Source organism: Pristiophorus japonicus, chromosome 9 (genome assembly GCF_044704955.1).
Source record: "Pristiophorus japonicus isolate sPriJap1 chromosome 9, sPriJap1.hap1, whole genome shotgun sequence".
NCBI lineage: Eukaryota > Metazoa > Chordata > Chondrichthyes > Pristiophoridae > Pristiophorus > Pristiophorus japonicus.
In genome coordinates this window covers 41901030-41921680 of record NC_091985.1, presented here as the reverse complement: position 1 = coordinate 41921680, position 20651 = coordinate 41901030, and the positions used below count along the sequence as shown (strand labels likewise).

The 20651-nt window shown below is 40.5% G+C and overlaps 1 protein-coding gene across 7 annotated transcripts in view; it reads left to right on the top strand.

Annotated features, from left to right (window-relative positions):
* The window catches only part of LOC139272595 (regulator of G-protein signaling 7), a 733921-nt gene extending 714830 nt beyond the window's left edge, over positions 1-19091 (top strand). For all 7 annotated transcript variants that reach the window (XM_070888671.1, XM_070888670.1, XM_070888672.1 and 4 more), the window contains 3 exons: positions 3968-4154; positions 6894-6983; positions 18873-19091. In XM_070888671.1, coding sequence (XP_070744772.1) covers positions 3968-4154; positions 6894-6983; positions 18873-18923 — 328 coding nt within the window. In that variant the 3' untranslated portion in view covers positions 18924-19091. The remainder of the gene's footprint in view (positions 1-3967; positions 4155-6893; positions 6984-18872) is intronic.
* Positions 19092-20651: the final 1560 nt, after the last annotated feature.

Sequence of the window (20651 nt, the reverse complement as noted above, 5' to 3'; positions counted from 1 at the left end):
TGCGCGGCGAAAACCCGGTCGCAAAGCCCGGGCGGGATCCTCGGCGTGTTGTTGGTGGCGGAATTGGAATGCACTGCCGGAGAGGGAAGCGCCGACGTGCAATGCCGCAGATTGCGTTACCGTCGGACTTTTGGCTCTCTACCGACCCGTCTGCCACGCCCAGAATACCAACCGGACAAACCTGTTGGTGCAACCCTGCCTGCAGCAGTAAGTATGAAAACCTGCCAAAAAGGTAAGTTAAAGTTGTTATCTTTTAATTTTTTTTCAGTGATTCGATAGATAAGTGTCTTGTAAATGTTTTTTGGAATTTTTTTTTCCCTCTCCCAAGGCAGGGCTCCTGACCCCGGACCAAATTTGGCGAAACTCACGTTTTTGAGCCACAAATCCTCGTGCAACGCCGCCCCCCCTCCTTCCCGATACGCCCCTGGTACAAACATAAAACCCAAAAGTTCGGCCTAAAAACGGGAGCGCAACGTAAAGTCTCATGTATTGCTACCGTTTTAGCCAAAAAAACCTGAAAGCCAAAAACCAGGCCCTATATATAAAAGTTGAAATATAATGGTGAACCTATATAAAATCTTAGTAAGACCACAGTGGGTGTACTGTGTGTAGTTTTGGTCTCCACACTGTCGGAAGAATGTTGAGGCATTTGAGAAAGTACAGTGCAAACTAATTAAGATGTTGCTGCGTTGTGGGATGATTTAATAGAGAAATATTACATTATGAAAGAATGGAACAAAGTGGATAGAAACAGACTGTTTCCGGTAATATTTGTCCAATTAAACTCCTGTGAAGCACATTGGGACATTTTACTACATTAAAGGCACTATATAAATGTAAGTTGTTGTTGCAAACGAGAGGGCTAGAATGGTGGCTATACATATAAGATTAGGTATAAGATTAAATGTAAAATATTTAGGACAGAGCAGGATAAGCTTTTTTGAACAGAGGGTTGTGAAACTGGAATGTATTACCAGAGTTAGCAATTGAAGCAGAGATCTTGTCAAAGTTTAAGAATAGGTTAGATAGGTGTTCGAAGGAAGGGGAACAAAAGGATATAAGGAGAGGGTAGGCACATGGGATTAGGACTACTGCATGTGTGGAGGCCCGTCAGCCTGTTTCCATGTTGGAATATCTGTGTAATACTATATAAAATTGGAGTTTGTGCGCATTTTATTTTCTGACCATTTATGCACTATGCATGAACAAATTACTGAAATGCAAACGAGGCATCCCACTGGTAGAATTAAGTCAGAAAATTACCTCTTGAGTCTATACTGTTCTTGATCTGTCTACTGACAGTTCTTTCTAATTTTATATTGCTGATTATCTCTTAATACCATTCTCTATCTACCTTGTTAGATCCAACTAACTCTACTCTTCACTTTTTGTACGTAACTGTCTCTGTCTATGTTTCAAACTATCCCCACACTATCTATTATTATCTGTAAGTCTCTATTACCACTATTTATCGCTTCCTCCTGAAGTCTTGTTCTCTTTCAGGGCTTCTTGATGTTTTCAGGATTAGGCAATGGCCCCCGTCAACCAGCTTTTGGTCTGACATCACTGAGTGGTCTATTTTCGGTCCACTCTCCACAGGATTTGTTCACTCAAGCTTTTTCTCTCTTTCTCTGTCTCTCTCCTCGCTTTCCATGAAAGCAAATTATACAACAGGAGCAGAAATCGAATTTCATCATGTGATTTGAACAGAAGAAGAATTAAGCAGGGGCGCAGGAGTTTAAGAGCTCTGTATTGGTCTTTTGTTACGAGTCAATCTTTCATGGTTGGGGGGAAGGGGGGTGGTCAGGCAATCAGGGAGGCAGGGAAAGAAACATTTTTGCGAGCAGCTGAAATTTCGATGAAGAAGAGCGCAGCCTGAGAACAGGCCCTGAAATTGGAAAAACAGCAAAATAAAACAGAGAGAGGGGCCTGAGAACAGTCCCAAGAGTCTAACAAAAAGGGGAGCATAATGGACAGAAGGGGGGTTCTGAGTATAGTCCTAGCAGTCAAAAAAATGTTTAAGTTAGGGAAAAAGGGTATTGCGGAGATGGAGACGCAGACTGGTGCCACCAGCTATGGGGCCGATTAGTAGTGGTGGGGGGAGGGGGATGGTTGTGCGGCTGGGTTGAAAGCACTGGAGGCCTCCAGTGACCAAAAAAAGGTACAAGCACAAATGGAGGCTCATACATCAAGGCAGGAGACAGTGGGAGCGGGTAAGGTTGGCTCCAGGCTAGGTATGGGAAAGAAAAGCTCTGTAGCCACACAGAGAAAAAAATCAGGGTGAAACATGATCTGTTGGAGGTGGTGGGGCAGGGGGGAAATAACAAAAGACAAGTAAGTGTATAAAGTTAAAGGTGAAATTAAAACTTCAAAACTAAAAGAACTCACCTACCACAGTAGAAATCCATCATGGCAGCACTTCAGATTTGAGAAAAGGACTCTACTGCTCCACAGTGCTACTTAGTGGCCAGAGTAGGAAACTGCAGGCAGATTCAAACTAAGCCTTTTAATTGGACTAAGCAGCTTTGGTGTGAAATAAAAACAGAAAATGCTGGAAACACTCAGCAGGCCAGGCAGCATCTATGGAGCGAGAAACAGAGTTAACGGTTCAGGTCGAGGACTGGGGGTACTGAGGGAATGATCAGCCATGATCTTATTGAATGGTGGTGCAGGCTCGAAGGGCCGAATGGCCTACTCCTGCACCTATTTTCTATGCTTCTGTGTTTCATTGGAATGTCAGCTATGGTCTTCTTCTTGGGCAGTCCCACATACAGCAATGGTGTGATGTAGTTTGCTAACAATTGCTAACACTTAACGTTGCAAACACTTATAACAGTGCCACCCACAGATATAATGGATGTTGCAAGCAATGGAGTGCCCAAAATCAATTTCAATATAGTATAGGTGTTGAGTTTTTGGCTCTGAATCTATTAAAACCCAAGGGAACCTCTCTATATGCTCAATAAATTTGGAATTAAAAAGCTAGGCCTAGAAATTCACCTCCTTTGCGCCTCGGGGGGGGGGGGGGGTGCGGGGCGATAACGGGGTGCGACCAGGCACGGTGAGAGTATCGACGTCCGTGAAATTCCTGTCGAGGTTTGCGACGGCGGTAACCCCTAGCGCCATGATCGTGATGTCATCGTGCAGCATAGCGCCCCAGACCTAAATTTTGGTTTCACCCCCTGCAGCATCGCCGGGCCACAACACTGACAGCTGCAGGAAGCATTGTTGTGAAGGCCAGATGCTTGGCGAGCGCTGTTTAAAGGGAATGAAGGATTCCGTGGGAAAAAACATTTTCTTAATGTCTACCGTGCATTTTTCTGGATTTTCTTGGGTCACAATCGATCAGCCCTGCACCCTCCCTGCTCACACCACTCTTGTGAGGAAAAATCCATTCGCTGGGCAGAAAGGGGTCAGCACGTGGCACTGAGCAGCCGCCACACATGTCGATGACGTCGTCGCCGGTTGCGCAGTGGCCTGGGGCACTACCCATGGGCAACATCTTCACTAATTCCCTCGCAATTTCACGGAAGCCAGTCGTGCCCCCCCCCCCCACTCCCCCAAGGCAAAAAGTGTTTCACGCCTGGTTAACACCCCCCGGAGGCGTTAACGGACGTCGCAAAAAGGAGCAATTTTGACCCCCTGGATTTTAATCAACTAGTGCAGCCTACATTATTCAGGTCTGACTAGTTGAATGTCACAAATCTTTCCAAAATCCCAACAGCACAAAAATAATTGTGTTATATAATGTAATAGACTGTACAAACAGCACAAGTATCATGCTTTAGTCTGCAGCACTACAGAGTAATTTATAATAAATTGTATGTACAATAACAATTCCTGATTTTATTCTTGACTTGGAGTATTTTGGCCTGCTTTTTTGATAAATTGCAATCTTTTGAACTTTAGACTATATAAGTTAGTAGAAAAAACATATCTATTGACACTGCCCTGTGAATCTAAACAGGTTCTGGTTAGCAGTTCTGGATCTGAAGAAAAGGCCAATTCGTGAGGTGCCATCTCGCGTTCAAGAAATCTGGCAAGAGTTTTTAGCCCCAGGAGCCCCCAGTGCCATTAATGTAGACTCCAAAAGCTACGATAAGACCACACAAAATGTGAAAGACCCAGGAAGATATGCATTTGAAGATGCTCAGGTGAGCAAGTTATATCGCTAAAGAGAAACAGCTTATATTAGCACTGCTATGTGAAGTGTGCATTCACATAAGTAGCATGTGTCCAGTGAAAATATTATAAGACCTCACACTATACATAATAAGGCACATAGCTATTTTTGTATTACTGGAAACCTATAACAAATTCCAACTGTACCATTAAACTAACTATAAACTGTGAGGGGGGCAATGATGGCACAGCATAGTGCTGTAATAATGAACTGTTCCATCGAGTGGTAGGGTCAATGCACACCTCCATTGATTTCCCCACTTGGGCAATTAAATGGTGAGTCATCTCAAGTTGCTTCTCAGATTAATTTTCCAGCAGCCAGTTCAAAAAGCCCGAGAGAAGGTTGCCAACTTATTATTTTGGCTGGAGATTGGGGGGCCCAAAATTCAGTACCGCTGGAAAGCTGGTACTCCCTCCAACCTTTTGTGGCCATTCGCCACAAAATTTTTGAGTGGCTGGGCCACTCCATATTCAGCTCCAAAAGTGAACAAATGGGTTCCAGCGCTAATGAACCCTTCCAAAGTGGATTTTTCAGCGGTGTGGCTATCATAATTTGAGCGTTATCCCCACTGAGAAATTCAGCATGCAGGTAAGGGTTTCTAATGAGCCAAAGGCCAGGGTTTGCAACAAGGCCCTGAAGGGGGAAGGAAGTTGGAAGAAGCGGTGCAAAGAGAGCCAACAGGTTCACTGAAATGGAACTGGAGACACTGATGGATGGTGTGGAGGACAAAAGAAGAGACCTGGCAGACAGGCAGTACATAATGCATGGAGGGAGATTGCAGGGGAGGTGTCAGGCACCTCCATATATGTGATGACGCACCCTCCCAGGAGAGTGCTGGCCAGCATGCACCCGGCCCTTCCAGGGTGGTGATGGGTCGACGCCTCCTAGCTCTGGGGCGACGGCGATCCACCTCCTCCTCCTCAGGTGGTACTGCTGGCTCGATCTCCAGCGGCTGTCCCCTCATGTTGGCCAGGTTGTGCAGCATGCAGCAGACCATGATGATTATGGAGACCCATTGAGGAGAGTACTGTAAGATGCCACCAGAGTGGTCCATGCACTGGAATCTCTGCTTAAGGGTGTCTGTGCATTGCTCAATGATGCACCTGGTGGCACAATGAGCATCATTGTATGCATGCTCTTTCGCTGTCCTGGGGTTCCGCAGAGATGTGAGCAGCCAAGTGTACAGGGGATATCCCTTGTCCCCAAGCAGCCAATCACAATCCTGATTCGGGCCGCTGAAGATGGCGGGCACACTGGTCTGGCGCAGAATGAACGAATCATGGCTGCTGCCTCCCTTGCCCGCTGCCTGTCTGCACGGTGCTGACGGCGTGCCTTCTCATGTGTGCCGCCCTGCTTCTTACCAGGTGTACCTGGTATTGACCTCCCATCCTCAGGGTGAGCCCTGCCATGCAGGTCTCTACAGCCCACAGGACACCACTAAAGAGTCAGACCTGAAAATTGTACAAAACAATGTGCAAACCTCTGAGCAGCACTCAGCAGGTTTAATGGAGCCAAAACAATTAATAAAACTATTATCAAAAGCTAAATACTGCGGATCCTAGAAAATGAAATAAAAACATCAATAATTAATAAAACTATATCAAAAGATAAATACTGCGGATACTGGAAAATGAACTAAAAACACTAATAATTAATAAAACTATATCAAAAGATAAATACTGCAGATGCTGGAAAATGAAATAAAAACACTAAATGTAATAAAACTATTTACCTACCAAAGGCCCCCAGCGGTGTCGCATTCGAGCACCGCATCGAAAACCTCGTGGGGGCACTGCCAGGAAAAGTCCTACCTTTTCCTCGGTGAATTTCGCTGTCCTGGGGGCTTTCCAGCGGCTTGCACGCTGCAAAGCTCACCGCTGGAAACTTACCTTTACAGCAGTTTCACCGCGCCGTTTCCGGCGGAAGTGAACATCGCTTAAATCTTTCCCGAGCTGAATATGGCTCAGGGGAAAAATACCCGACCGTCCAAACTCCGCAGTAGCCGTCCCTTCGGGGACGGTGAATTTCAGGCCCTGGCACTAATTACATGGAAGACTCGAGGACTGAGACAATGCTTGATCCAAAAATGGAGAAAACAAAGGGCCTGTAGAGCAATGAATCGTACAGAGTGAGCATTACATTTACTTTTGTTAATGTATTTGTACTAACAGCAACAATTAACCACAGTGGCCTAACTTTTCAGTCTAATATAAAAGTTTAAAGTAAGAAGGAAAGCTCTTAGTAGGTCATTGATATTTCACCACGTACTTTCATCTGATCTTCTGCCCCTTAATTCCATCGGCCACCCCCCTTTTATTTTGTATCAGCCTTTTATTTAAAAGCTCTCATAGTGCTAATGCCACACAACCACGACTTTCTGCTTTAGCAAAAACACAATTATCTGCATGGAATGTATGAAAAATTTGTTTGGATCATTCATAATCTTTAGTGCAATTTGCACAAAAAGGACACAGGCGAGAAACCTTTGAGGCTCATCATGGACACAGGAGAAACATTTTTGAGGCTACATATAGAGTGGAGTCCCATTTCAGACATTCAGTGCCAAGAAGTTCCAGGTCAGATGTAGCACAGCCAGATGCAGGGGAAAGCTCTACCGTTAGACTATATTATAATGTGAATACACATCGCTTTAGGTACACTTCCATAATGTAGCCTGCTCATGTTTACAGTTGACAACTTGTTCTTTTAGGAGCACATTTACAAACTGATGAAAAGTGATTCCTACCCTCGTTTCATACGTTCCAGTGCCTATCAGGAGCTGCTCCAGGCTAAAAAAAAGGTACTCGTTCATAGTTGTCTTTTGTTTGTACCTTAGTCATCAAACCTCTCATGATCTGCTGGAGATACAGGACACATGGTAGGTATTGGAGCAGAAAAAAGGCAATAAAAATCACTTTTTCGTCTTTTGAACTTACATTATCACACACAACATTGACTAGTGATTATATCAGATTCATAGTTTTGTGTTTATCGATTTAAATAGCATTGCACTTTCACTGCAACGTATTTAGGTTTTATGTTACTGTTTATACAGTATTTAGTGACATAGCTTTCAACTTATGGCAGTTTTATTTTCAATATCCAATAACGTTCATATCACTAAACAGCAATTATGATACTATGGATCTTTAGCAATATTGTATTAAAAAACAAAATCTAAAAGCTTTTTGTCCATGGCATTTAACCTTGTTCACTGAGAACGCATATTGCAGCCACTCTCCCCACAACTCTTCATCAGTGGACGCAACAAAATGGGGAGTGCACCCGCAATCTCCTACAATGTGCTCCCAATGGGCAAGGCTCCTTGCTGGGAGAGTGATTTTGTAAAATTAGCCCTAAAGAATTCCCTGTTAAAGAATAAAAATCATATTTCAGAGCATGCATTTAACAAATTTGCACACATTTTTCGAGTATACAATTATTGTGCAGATCTCAAAGTATTACATCTTGGATATGTTGCCCTTTAGATCCCAAAGACCACAGAGTAAAAATTGCTCTGGTCACTACACATACATAAAAGTTACAACATGGGAATAGGCCTTTTGACCCAACCACTCCGTGTTGATATTTACCCTCCATGTGAACACATTGTTCTAACCACATCTACGCACCCTGTTGCCATATTGCTTCAACTGTTTTTCCTTCATCTGCCTATCCAAACTTATCTTGGATGTTGACATAACTTCTGCCTCAACCACTAACCCTGGAAATGAATTCCACAGCCTCACAATTCTCTGCGTGAAGAAGTTTCTCCTGCCCTCTCTTCTAAATCTCTTACATTTAATCCCGTATCATTCTTAATCCCTCAAAAATTGGAAACATTTTGCTTCTAACTATCCTATCCCAATCTTCCATAATTATAAACAATTATATCACCCCAAAACCGGTGTTGTTCTAATGGCTAAAGACTCAATTTTTTGCATATTTCTTTGTTGTATTTCCTCATACCAGGCAGCATCCCACTCTATTCTCTCTAAAGCCTCAATATCCTTGCTATAGTGCGGAGCTCAATACTGCACACAGTACTCTGACTGCGGTCTTTTTAAGGTTTATTATTGACTCATCATTAATGCTTGGCTTTTATATTTTATACTTCCTGAGATGAAGCGTAGAATTCTGTTAGTTTTTTTTTACAGCCTTATCAACCTGAGGTGGTGCCATTAATGTTCTGTAGGGTCGACTGCTGTGGAGTCCAGGACTTGCAGGAAATGTGTCTCTGGAAATTGGAAGTATCCAGGCTGTGATGTTCCCTGCATTCATTTTAGTGGACAGAAAATCATGAAATGTGATCGTGGAATCAGCCATTAGGTGTAGTGACATTGTAAATGTGTTCATGAACATTTCTTCTGATACGTCTGGTGCAAATGTAAAAGTATATTTTTTTAGAAAGTGTCTTAAGATTTAATTAGAAATAGCAAACAGGAAACCTTTGCAAACCCATCTACAACATTACTACACATCACAAACCAGAATTTAAAAAAAAAACTTAAAACCTGTTATTGGAAACAATTGGCCCTGATCTTGACATGGGGCTGGATTTCTGTGAATTTCGGGAAACCCAGAGGTCCCGGTGGCATGGGGGAGGGGATTGGCGATCCTGGGAGGAAATCCGCAATCTGAGGGGGAAGACCGGGGAGTGAGTACTCCTGCTTCTCCTGGCCCACGCAGCAGTCCTCGCATTCCTTTAGCTGCCGGGTTTGCCCGAGGCCCGAGAAATCCAGCCAGCCAGCGTTAAACCGGGAAGACAGATAAAATGTGATGCACACAGCCTCATTATAACATTTAAATTACCAACTCGCCTCCTACATAAGAACATAAGAAATAGGACCAGGAGTAGGCCATTTTGTCCCTTGAGCCTGCTCCGCCATTCAGTAAGATCATGGCTGATCTGATCTTGGCCTCAATTCCACTTCCTCACCCGCTCTCCATAATCCTTGACTCCCTTATCGATCAAAAATCTGTCTATCTCTACCTTAACTATATTCAATGACCCAGGCACAGCTCTCTGGGGTAGAGAATTCCAAAGATTCACGACCTTCTGAGAAGAATTTCCTCCTCATTTGTTTTAAATGGGTGACCTCTTCTTCTGAAACTATGCCCCCGAGTTCTAGATTCCCCCACGAGGGGAAACATCCTCTCTGCATCTACCATATCAAGCCCCCTCAGAACCTTATATGTTTTATAAGATCACCTCTCAGTCTTCTAAACTCCAATGAGTATAGGCATAACCTGCTCAACCTACCTTCATATGACAACCCCTTCATCTCAGGAATCAACCTCGTGAACCTTCTCTGAACTGCCTCCAATGCAAGTATATCCATCCTTAAATTAGGAGACCAAAACTGTACGCAGTACTCCAGGTGTGGTCTTACCAACGCCCTGTACAGTTGTAGCAGGATTTCCCTACTTTTATACTCTATCCCCCTTGCAATCATTGCCAACATGCCATTTGTCTTCCTAATTACTTGCTGTACCTGCATGCTAACTTTTTATGTTTCATGTACAAGGACCCCCCAGATTCCTCTGTACTGCAGCATTTTGTAATCTCTTCCCATATAAATAATAATTAGCTTTTTTATTTTTTCTACCAAAGTGGATAACCTTACATTTTCCCACATTATACTCATTCTGTGAATTTTTTGCCGACTCACTTAGCCTTTCTATATTCCTTTGTAGATTCTTTGCGTCCTCCTCATAACTTGCTTTCCCACCTATCTTTGTATCATCAGCAAATTTAGCTACATTACACTCGGTCCCTTCATCCAAGTCATTAATACAGATTGCAAATAGTTGAGGCCCCAGCACCGATCCCTGCGGCACCCCACTAGTTACAGTTTGCCAACCTGAAAATGACCCATTTATCCTGACTCTCAGTTTTCTATTAGTTAGTCAATCGTCTATCCATGCTAATATATTATCCCCAACCCTGTGAGCTTTTATATTGTTCAGTAACCTTTTATGTGGCACCTTATCGAATGCTTTCTGGAAATCCAAATACACGACATATACTGGCTCCCCTTTATCCACCTTGCTCGTTACATCCTCAAACAACTCCAGCAAATTAGTCAAACATGATTTCACTTTCGTAAAACCATGATGACTCTGCTTGCATGCATTATAATTTTCTAAATGTCCTGCTACTACTTCCTTAATGATGGACTCCAACATTTTCCCAATGACAGATGTAAGGCTAACTGGTCTATAGTTTCTTGCTTTCAGTTTCCCTCCTTTCTTAAATAGGGATGTTTGCAGTTTTCCAGTCCGCTGGGACCTCTCCAGAATCCAGGGGATTCTGAATCATCTATAAAATTTGAAAGCAAAAAAAATATTTTGCTTTCTCTATATATTTTATGTATATGTTGGCTCTCTCTCTCTCTCTCTTCTTTCCTTCTGATGATCCTTTCCCACTTAATAAAACATTTTTATCTCATCGCTTTTGGTAATTTCTATCCCTGCTCTATAGTAGACTCTTTGCCAAAAATATTCTTGTTTAGTTTGAAAGACAAGCAAAAGGTTTATAGGCTCTACCATGACCACTGACACCAATTACACTATTATAAGATGACAGAAGAAATGTTTGATGTAAGCAATGAAAGTGCAGATCAATTCATTCTTGAATTAAGATGCTGTATTTCTGTAGGGCATGCCAACCCTTGTACACTAGTACAGACCAAAAAAAATTCATCTCATTTATGGCTGATGGATTCAAGTGTCTGGCAACACTGCAACCTAAATATTTGGAGCATATACTCTAGCAATGAGCAAAACTACATCTGAATTAAACAGACGTGTAACATGCTATAGCTTCTTTTTGAGTACAAACTTGCGATTTCAAATTTTGTTCAGGATACCGAAGTCAGGCCAAACTAGGCCAACTCAAGATAGTTTAGTGGAATATTTCAGAATGGTTGGCAGCAGGGAATATTAATTTATGTTTTCGGTTTACAGAAATGTGCAATCTTGTAGAACTGGGAAAATAGCTGTCATTTATCAATACCCAAACTGTAATTTTACACCAACCCGGCTCAGACCAGATCAGTTTAAAGCCCAAGAAAATTCCTGAAACTGAAGTTTTGAACCTTGCTGGCACACATATTATATTTCATGCCAACAATGATCTGATTTGGATTATACGTCTCTATTACCTTGTAACATTGTGGTGATATTTTGTTAGCTTTTAACTACAAAATGATATAAGGCTTAATCTGTATTCTTGAAAATCTGTAAACAATTAAAGGTAGTATAGTTAATAGTAGCGGATTTGGAGCAGTATTGTATGAAGTTCTGAAGGGTTTACTGCTTTATGCTTCAACTTCACGTCAGAATACTTACCAATATATCCTATGGCATTACTCAGTAGTTTTCATTCCTGCAGTCTATTATTTTGCCATTCCTTCAGCTCTTTTGTTTGCCTTGTTTGTTTCTTCTTTATGTTTCTTTATCTTCATTGAAGTCGAGAATCATTGAGGATCAATTTGAGAAATTCCCTCACAATATGGTAAGTTGATATTTTGAGATCGAGTGACAACTCCACAGGACAGACCCGGGCAGTGAAGTTGTTGCAAATTTTTATACTGATTGATAACTTCATGTAGAAATGGAAGTGCTAGATTTCAATTTCATATTTGTTCCTTTAGACATACTGTGGTTCTTATTTTATGTGGAGACCATTATAAAGCGAGTACTGTCAAGTCCTTTGTGCATTTCCTCTAGTCTCGAGTGTTACTGCTAAGACTTGGGAATAACAGCATGAGGACTGTGTAGGCGAAAAGGTAGTCTGAACGGTTAACCTTATTGAACTTAACTATAAAACATTGCTTGAAATTAACCATCCCCAAGCATTCTAAATTTTTGACATGTGCTGGCTTATTTCTACCATGAGCTCTTTTATTCGCTCTTCCATCCTGAGTTGCTTGAGGCCTCACTGCATTAGCCGATTGTAGCCAGCCCTCAAAGATGTTTCAATGGGCTGAGAGTTCATCAAGCAATGTATGCAAAGCATTCTTGTTTTGCGTGGATGTCATTTTGGTGATATCATTTCAGAAGCCAAAATGCCAATAATACATCCTCAACTTTGCTTTCTCCTTGTTCACAGAAAAGTATGAACTTATTTTGAAGGATTTTCACAAAGGTAATAAAAAAGAAAAATGGCTTTTTTTCTGTCGATGTTTAATGTCAGCTGTAACATTTTTTGTGGTGTCCTTAATGTTTTAAATTATTGGCAAGACTGCAGAAATAATTCATACTTACATGCTCACATACTCAGTACATTTATTTTCAAGCGCTCGAACACTGGCCACTTACACCAACATTTTTCACACCGCATAGAGGATAGATACCTGATTCAGGGAGCTATAGATAAATCCAATCATCTCAGGATTGTTCGTATTGTCTTTTAAAGCGGATAGAAGAGGACAAATCTTAATACAATTAGCATGGCATAAAATATCTCCAATTTTAATGATCACGAACCACCAACGTATCAAGATCGGTCACTCGGGGTAATGCTACTGTAGCTAAAGCTCCACAGGAAGTGTCCCATTACTCTTCATCCTCAATGCTTTGCTTGCTTTTCATTTCATTTTTAATTTCCATCAATTGTTATGTTGCTACTTATCATCCATTTTACACTTCCTTCATAACTTCTTCTCCCCACATGCATTTTACACTCCCCAGTTGACAGGTAGGGACATAGTATAACTCACAAAATCTCACTCCATATCACCGCTGCGCTTGAACTGTCCTTCCAAAAAGGATGTCCGCACTGTGCAGAAAGGATTACAAACCTCCCCACCCCCACTTCTTGCCCAGTTTCTCACTCAATGTGGCTGAGCTCTCCCCTCCAGAAGCAAATAAACCATAAATGTTAGTGAAGGTTGGGATTTGAACAGGACCCTTAGCAATTGGGCCCTTTTAATTGCATTTTGTTTAATCATTTTTCCTTTCATTTTCCAGCTGTTGTTCATTTTTGTTTATTGCTCTATATTATCTATCATTTTTTTAAATGATCTTTCGATTCCCTTTTTTGTTTATATTTTCCCCTCTTTCATCTTAATTGGTTTATTTTTCTCCTGTCTTGCTGTGCTTGTCTCTCCAGTCACGTCTCTGCTATATTTTGCCTTCTCTCTTGATTCCCATTATCACACCAGTTATCCTGCAAGTGACTGGTGTCTTTTTATATTCCAGCAGTCATCAGCACCCTGGAGGGAAGCCATTCTGTGTCTCTTATATGCATCATAAAATGTGATTGCCCTCATGATCAGAATCACTTCATTCCTCAATTGTACCACTTAGCAGGGAAACGACTTGCCAGTGATTTATAATTCTGATGGGATATCCCTAAAGTCTTAATCTAATGCAATAGAAAACATGTAGATACTTCTTTGATAGAAAAATGAATCTAAAAGACTGCCGCCGCTGCTTGAATTCCTTCCAACACACTATGACAGGCCCAATATGCTGCTGGCTCCATAGCTCGGGAAAAGTAGAGCTCTGCAATGCAGACCTATACACATGGGTAGAACTCTGCTTACTAGCCTCCAAACGATGACAGTCTGCCCTTTTCCAACTTTGAAACAAATTTGAAAACATTCCCAATAGTCTAACATTGGATTCTGTTACATTGCAGCCAATGTGAAAGCAAAGGGGTGTGGGAGGTCTGCCATGTTTCTGTTAGACCAAATCATGCCAAGATCACTGCAGTTTTACTTCACAGTCTGCATCAATTCAGTATGATTTCAGTGTCAAATTGATACAAAATCTGCAGGAATCTTGCATTTATGTTATTCAGATCTGGAGAAATAATTCCAAGTTTTGGCAGAAGCATCATTCTCTCATCTGATGACAGTGTAATTCTGATTTTAAAACTTCCTTGTAGGACTTCATCAAATAATCTACCAGTGAAGATGTCTGACATTTTAATAAGTAAGAAAATTGATGATATATTTGAAATTGCAAAATGAATCCATCCCAAATGAGCTTATTGGGCTGGATTTGCTCTCCATTTAGTCAATTGTTGAACAATCAAACTCAATGTTAACACCGTTTCTTTTTAGTTTCTTGCTGTTTAAGTTCAATCCATGATGTATTTTCTATGACTCCAGCCTTTGCTTGCCAAAACATTACACTATTATTGATTGATGGCTGACCAGGGGTACATCCATATTCCACATACTCACAAAGAGCTCAGGTTGGAGAATCAGGGCTACAGTGTTGTAACTGAATCTCCACCACCCTCCCTACAAGGGCAGCTCCTGACTGGGAGCAATCCTTATGTAGGATCTTGTAAAGGACTAAATGCTTTATAGTGTTATTTAGAAAACAAAATACATTAGCCTGCCAGCTCTTGTCTTATAGAAAAGTGGATTTTACTTGTTCAGATGTTTCAATATTTCTGTTTTTAAAAAAAAAAAGTACATTTGAAAGTAATGCTATTGAGGTCAAATTTTACTCCTACTATACAACTGGAATTGATGCCAGCAATTGCAGGAGAGCTCACAGTCATGTAGTTTCTTATAAGAACATAAGAATTAGGAGTAGGAGTAAGCCATTTGGCCCTTCGAGCATGCTCCGCCATTCAATAAGATCATGGCTGATTTTCGACCTCAACTCCACTTTCACCTCTTATATTTCTAAACTCAGTGTTTCCTCATAGGAGAACCCTCTCATACCAGGGATCAATCTAGTGAACCTTAGTTGCACTGCCTCTAAGGCAAGCATGTGCTTCCTCAGAGAAGGAGACCAAAACTGTGCACAGTAATCCAGGTGTGGTCTCACCAAAGCCCTGTACAATTGTAGTAAGACTTCCTCACTCTTGTACTCCAACCCCCTTGCAATAAAGGCCAACGTGCCATTTGCCTTCCTAATTGCTTGCTGTACCTGCATGCTAACTTTCTGTGTTTCCTGTACAAGGACACCTAAATCTCTGAACACCAACACAGGATCAAAAAAGATCATGCAGTCCATCTGACCAGTCCTAACAAGCGCTGAAGTACAAAGGGGGACTTAGTGGTCTTCAGGGAACTCCCATGGGAACTCACAAGTATCTGTAATTTTATTAGCAACTAAAACACTCTTGTGATAGTTTAATTGCAACTGACCTTGCAACTGAGTTGGATCTCTCGAAAATCATTAGCTGCTGAATTACATTTCCTTCCTGCAAACCCATACCAGATTAATAATAAAAGTCCCTGTAAAAACAAAGGCTTGAACCAATATAGTAAATAGACTGGATTATGGAAATGGTAAAGGAGAAGTCTAGTTGGAAAAGAGTCATTGCCAAATGATACACTCACAATCATATATTGTTCTGATCTGCATCAGTGTAGCTCATCTGAAATCTCCAGGATTACAGGCAGGTATTGAAAAGAAAATTCTAAAATATATGATAAGCTAATCACTGTGCATGTATCAACATTCAAATGGAATTGAGAAGTCAAAACATGATCAAAGAGGGAATGGTCAGTTATTTTATCCGGTGAATTACGAAGCCATACAAACCAGGAAATTCCTTGGCCTGTGCTGAGTTCCTGTTTTCAGCTGGGGCAGGTTTTTGTCTCTGTGCCCTTGGGTTAGGGAGAGACAATGGCCAGGATTCCTGTTGCCAGTTGCTATCCAGTCACCCCTGCTTGTGGTAATCCACATTGTATATACACTGAAATCCAAAATAAAGAGAGACCAGTAGGAAGATTTTACCTTTTACTGCACTTCAGTGTAAAGGATCACCTTGGTGCTGCACATGGAGGGAGAATTACACACACATAATGGATCTCACCCGCTTTTCCATCTATTTCAATTCATGGATAGAAATTTGGGTGGACCCCGTTCAAGGCATGTGATCCTCCTCAACAAATGTTCCTTCATGGGTGTCCCAGATGATCATTTACGCTCACGTGCAATAAGTGAAAACCCTTCCCCGCATGTGTGAGGCCCTGGGTTTTACTTGGGAAAATGTTAAAGTATGCAGATTTTAAAATAACTTCTTGTGCTTATTATGACAAGGATATTAGTGGTGGAGAATGGAAGACGCTAGTGTCTGGTTTCAGCATCAACTATTCTGAGCTCCGGAATAACACAGTCCTTGCGCAAAATATTCTGCTCCCATAAAATGCTTTAAACCAGCTTCAGTAGCGCTTATTCCACTCCATAACTGTGACATTTCTTACTGAAATGAGGAGCATTATTGCTAGAAAAAGGTACACATTCCACTTCAGGTTTCCAGTGTCAGCACAGCCAATGCAGAGGAAACCTTCCTCCACTCCAACAATCTGGTTCCGCCTAAACCTGAGAATAGAATCCCCTAGTGCACCAATGTACCATTTTTCCCACTTAACTTATCAGCAACCTGTGGCCTCGCTAAGTGAGATTGCCAATTAAAAGAAGAAAGACTTGCATTTATATAGTGCCTTTCATGACCTTAGGACATCACAAAGCGCTTTACAGCCAATGAAGTACTTTTGAACTGCAGTCACTGTTGTAATTAGTAATGCAGATCCTGATATTCTGTTAAGTTTCTGTATGGGTTAGTTACATATGCACTATGCAAGGTTACACTTCAGGATAAATGTAATAAGCAGTAGAATGATAAACCAGAGGAGCATTACAAACCTACCTAATAATCTGATCGTAGATGGAATCACCATTACTAAGCTGTAATGTCAATAGTTTTGTACCATAATCCTTTTAAGTTATTATGGTTTTGTTTCCCACCATATTATGCATTGTTTATTTTCTTATTCCATCAATCTGTTTTACCTCTGCACTGGAGCATTGTTGCTGCAGTCTGTATGATCATAGAAAATCAATCTGAAAATGACACGATTTGTGGATTTGTAACTCTTTCCATTCATTGGCAGAAATGTTTGATACAAATGCTATTCCAGTTCTGGATGTGGTGTGTAGATCTACTGATCTGGAAATAAGAACACGAACTGATTGTCAGCCCATTTTTAAATTTATGCAAAGCTATTCTTCCAACCTAGCAAGTGTACAGAGGCTTCTTCACTTTGAACCCTGTGATTTACAAATTGAAGGAACTGTTACATTTATATTTACACAAGTAGTAATAGATGTAAACAATTTTAAAAAGTGAACTTCACTGGCCTGGGATAATCCTCCTTTCATAAATCGGCCGTTGTATTCTCATTTCTCCAACCCAACTTCAATATCAGAATTAATTACTTTCACAATATCCATTTATCGTTTTGCAAGTTAGTAGAAACTGGGTATTTCTTTGTGTACATGTTTCATGGTTTGATATATGCATTTCATTAAACAGTGCAAGTATATTTACAGTATGGCGCATACAGCTGTAAATTTCAGTGTTTCAATTCCCTCACAGTTCTTTTAGTTGCCGGTCTTTGTACTCTCCTTACGTTCTAGAGGAGGTTAAAACAGCACAGAGTAATAAACATGCAAATCTATCATGTGGAGCAAAACAAATCTGAAAATATTACCTCAGGAGGATATGGGACAGAGAACTGAAGTAAATGGTTTCAGGTAATAAGAATTGCACCATAGCTTTTTACATAACTACTTGAAAGGTTTCCAATTTCCCAACTCTGTTGCACACGAACATGCTCCGTAGGATGCATTTATGAAAATAATGGAACCACAAATGCCCTTGAGATGTCACATCGCTTTGGAAAATCGGATGCTGCGTGTACTGCTCATAGAGCAACAGGAAACATTTGGTGTGTTGCATAAACGACTTTCATATCTGAATGGAGCTCAGCCCATACAGTGTACCTTATTTATATTGTATCGTTTTGACAGCTGTTAATTTATTTTCAAGCTTTTTGATAAATAGGTCTTTATCATTTTTTTTGAACATCTATATATTTCAAAAATCATTGTCAGTAAAACTAAAGAGTCAATGAATAACAGATGATAAAATCATACCAAACAACACCAATTTCTGCTGCAATATTTGATATGGTAAGGGTAGATAAGTCACAAGCCTCCACCTATAAGAAACAAACTCAGCAAACTCTCACGAGCCATTGGTGATTTTCAGAAATTAGTACAGCCTGAGGACAGGAGGAGTGACATTTTGGTTAATTTAGTAATCAATCGTCATGCTGGAAAAGCATCATGAACAAGAAACTAAATATTAAAATTAATGTTAGTCTTACTCGTGTGTATACATGGTGCCCTGCTGTGTGGCAGGAGATATTTAAGAAAACATAGTTTCTGTCTCATTGGTTCAGAGTCCCCATTGTACTACTTATTTTCTGTCACTTAGTGTGGAGCCATCCTAGACAGAAAGCACACAAGGAATATACCACTGTGCATCTTCTGATAATGTAAATATTTCTTCAATATGCAGAGATGGTGATTCTTTAGCTTTCTCATGAAAACGATGTCATTTTTGGAGAGAATTTTGGTCTAATTCATTATTAAGGGGGGAGGAGGATTAGTGAACTACAGTAATAGGAATGTGGAATATCCTTTGTGCAGACTGTAAATGTAGGCATTTATCATTCTGTCGCCATATGTGTCTTTCATGTATGTCATGGATAATGTTTAATTGTGCTATTGTCTTATATTTATGGTAAAGTAGTCAAAGGTAATACTGGTCTGTAGGTTTTTGAAATTATTTTTCTGGAAGCGAATAAATGCTATTGGCAGTGCCCTAATTCCATAATTCTCTTTTGCTTTTCTTGTGCAGGGGAAGTCACTTACTTCGAAGAGGCTGACGAGTCTAGTGCAATCTTACTGATATATTCACTCACACTTCAGCTGAGGAGCGGGCCAATTCAATTGTTCAAAGCTATAATTCACTGTTTACCCTGGACCCAGAGGACATTGTAATATTCTTTGCATGAATGAGGATCTGACCATTTTTTGTGTGCGTGTATACAAATACATTGCTGACATGTATGGAGAGGGCGGGGAGGGAGGGAGGATCGTTCCACATATTTTTATGTTTACTTCATCCAGCTCAATATCAGCCAGGCTTTTGCGTGTTGAATCTCCACCGATAATAAGTTAAAGTTCATCGTAACAATAAAGCTCTAGCTCAGAACATCATTAAGTGGTTATCATTCATGCACTGAAAAATTAGAAAGGTTTATGATGTGCATATAATGAAATGTCCCTCAATCCATTATTACGTTGCACCATAAGAGACCATGAGCACAGAAAGAATCCATAACAAGGGTTTATTAGTGCATCCTTATCGGAAGTAGCCTGTGTTTCTGCTTTAGTGTTTTTAACGTCTTATTTTTATACAATATTGAAGTCACTATTTATTCCAAATGTATTAAAGTTTATCCTTTTCTCTTTATTTTTCCATGTTCATTTATTTTCAGAGGGTTTTATTTATATTATGGGTTATTCACCACGTGTCATATTTTGATATTATTTCAGAAGACGGAAGCAATCGTGCTAATTAAAGCAGTGAGTTTCGATTCTTAAAATTTAAAGCAGATGTATATCTCAATCATATGACTAGTCAATCTTGCTCTAAGAATATTAATAAAACACTTAGCTTCATATAGATATTTTGTAAATGACAGTTTTATTTCTCTATATCTAGTAAGGCAAAATAAAATTGATGTAATGAGTTTAATGTAGTTCAGAGTTTTTTTTTATTTTTCTTTTGTAAGAAAATTTGAGTATGTTGCAGATAATACTGATAAGCAGCTATACATTTTAAATCACTGAGTTGTGACAATCACTGGAAAGGGTTCATGCAGGAATCAGATTATCTCAAGGATAGTACTTTCACTTTCACATGTACATCCTAATTCCATATTCTGAGGGAAGAAAGGTCCAGGACCAGCTCAAGACGATATAGGGTGCAAGCCTGAAATCTCTGCTCTTAAAGGGAAATGCTACTATTGAGCTGCAGCAGCCCCTTATAGGTAATGATTACAGTGCTTCTTAAAATCATCAGCTCTTAAGCTTGAAAGGAAAGTGTCCCCGCTAAAGTACATTTAATTATCTCTCCATTCCTATCCGCAAGTTGCAAGTAGACACTGTCTTACTTGCAAACAGAGAGAGCGAAATAGTGAAGAACTATTGTAATAATTCTATGCAATGGACAGTCAGCAGACAACAAAGATCACTGTATAGACCAAATGACTGCACCGTGAAAGAACTCCATCTCTACAATAGAGTGCAGAAGACATTTACATAAGTAATAAGAAATTCCAACCCTGCCATAAAACAAGAGAGGCTCATACCTAATATTCTGGGAGAGAAAAGCAGTTTCCTCCCAGGAGAAAAAGATCTTCTGAGTCATCTAAGTAACCCAGCTGAAGTTCTTAATAGCAACCTGCAACTGGCATGAAGAGATAAGTGACCTTGATAACTTCAGATAGAGAGAGGATAATTAGCTGAGAAAAGAGGCACAGAAATGTTTTCTTGTCTAAGTAAGGTGCAGGCCATCCAAAGCCAACAATGACACTCCAAAATGAGATACCTGTACCCACTGTTAGAAGTT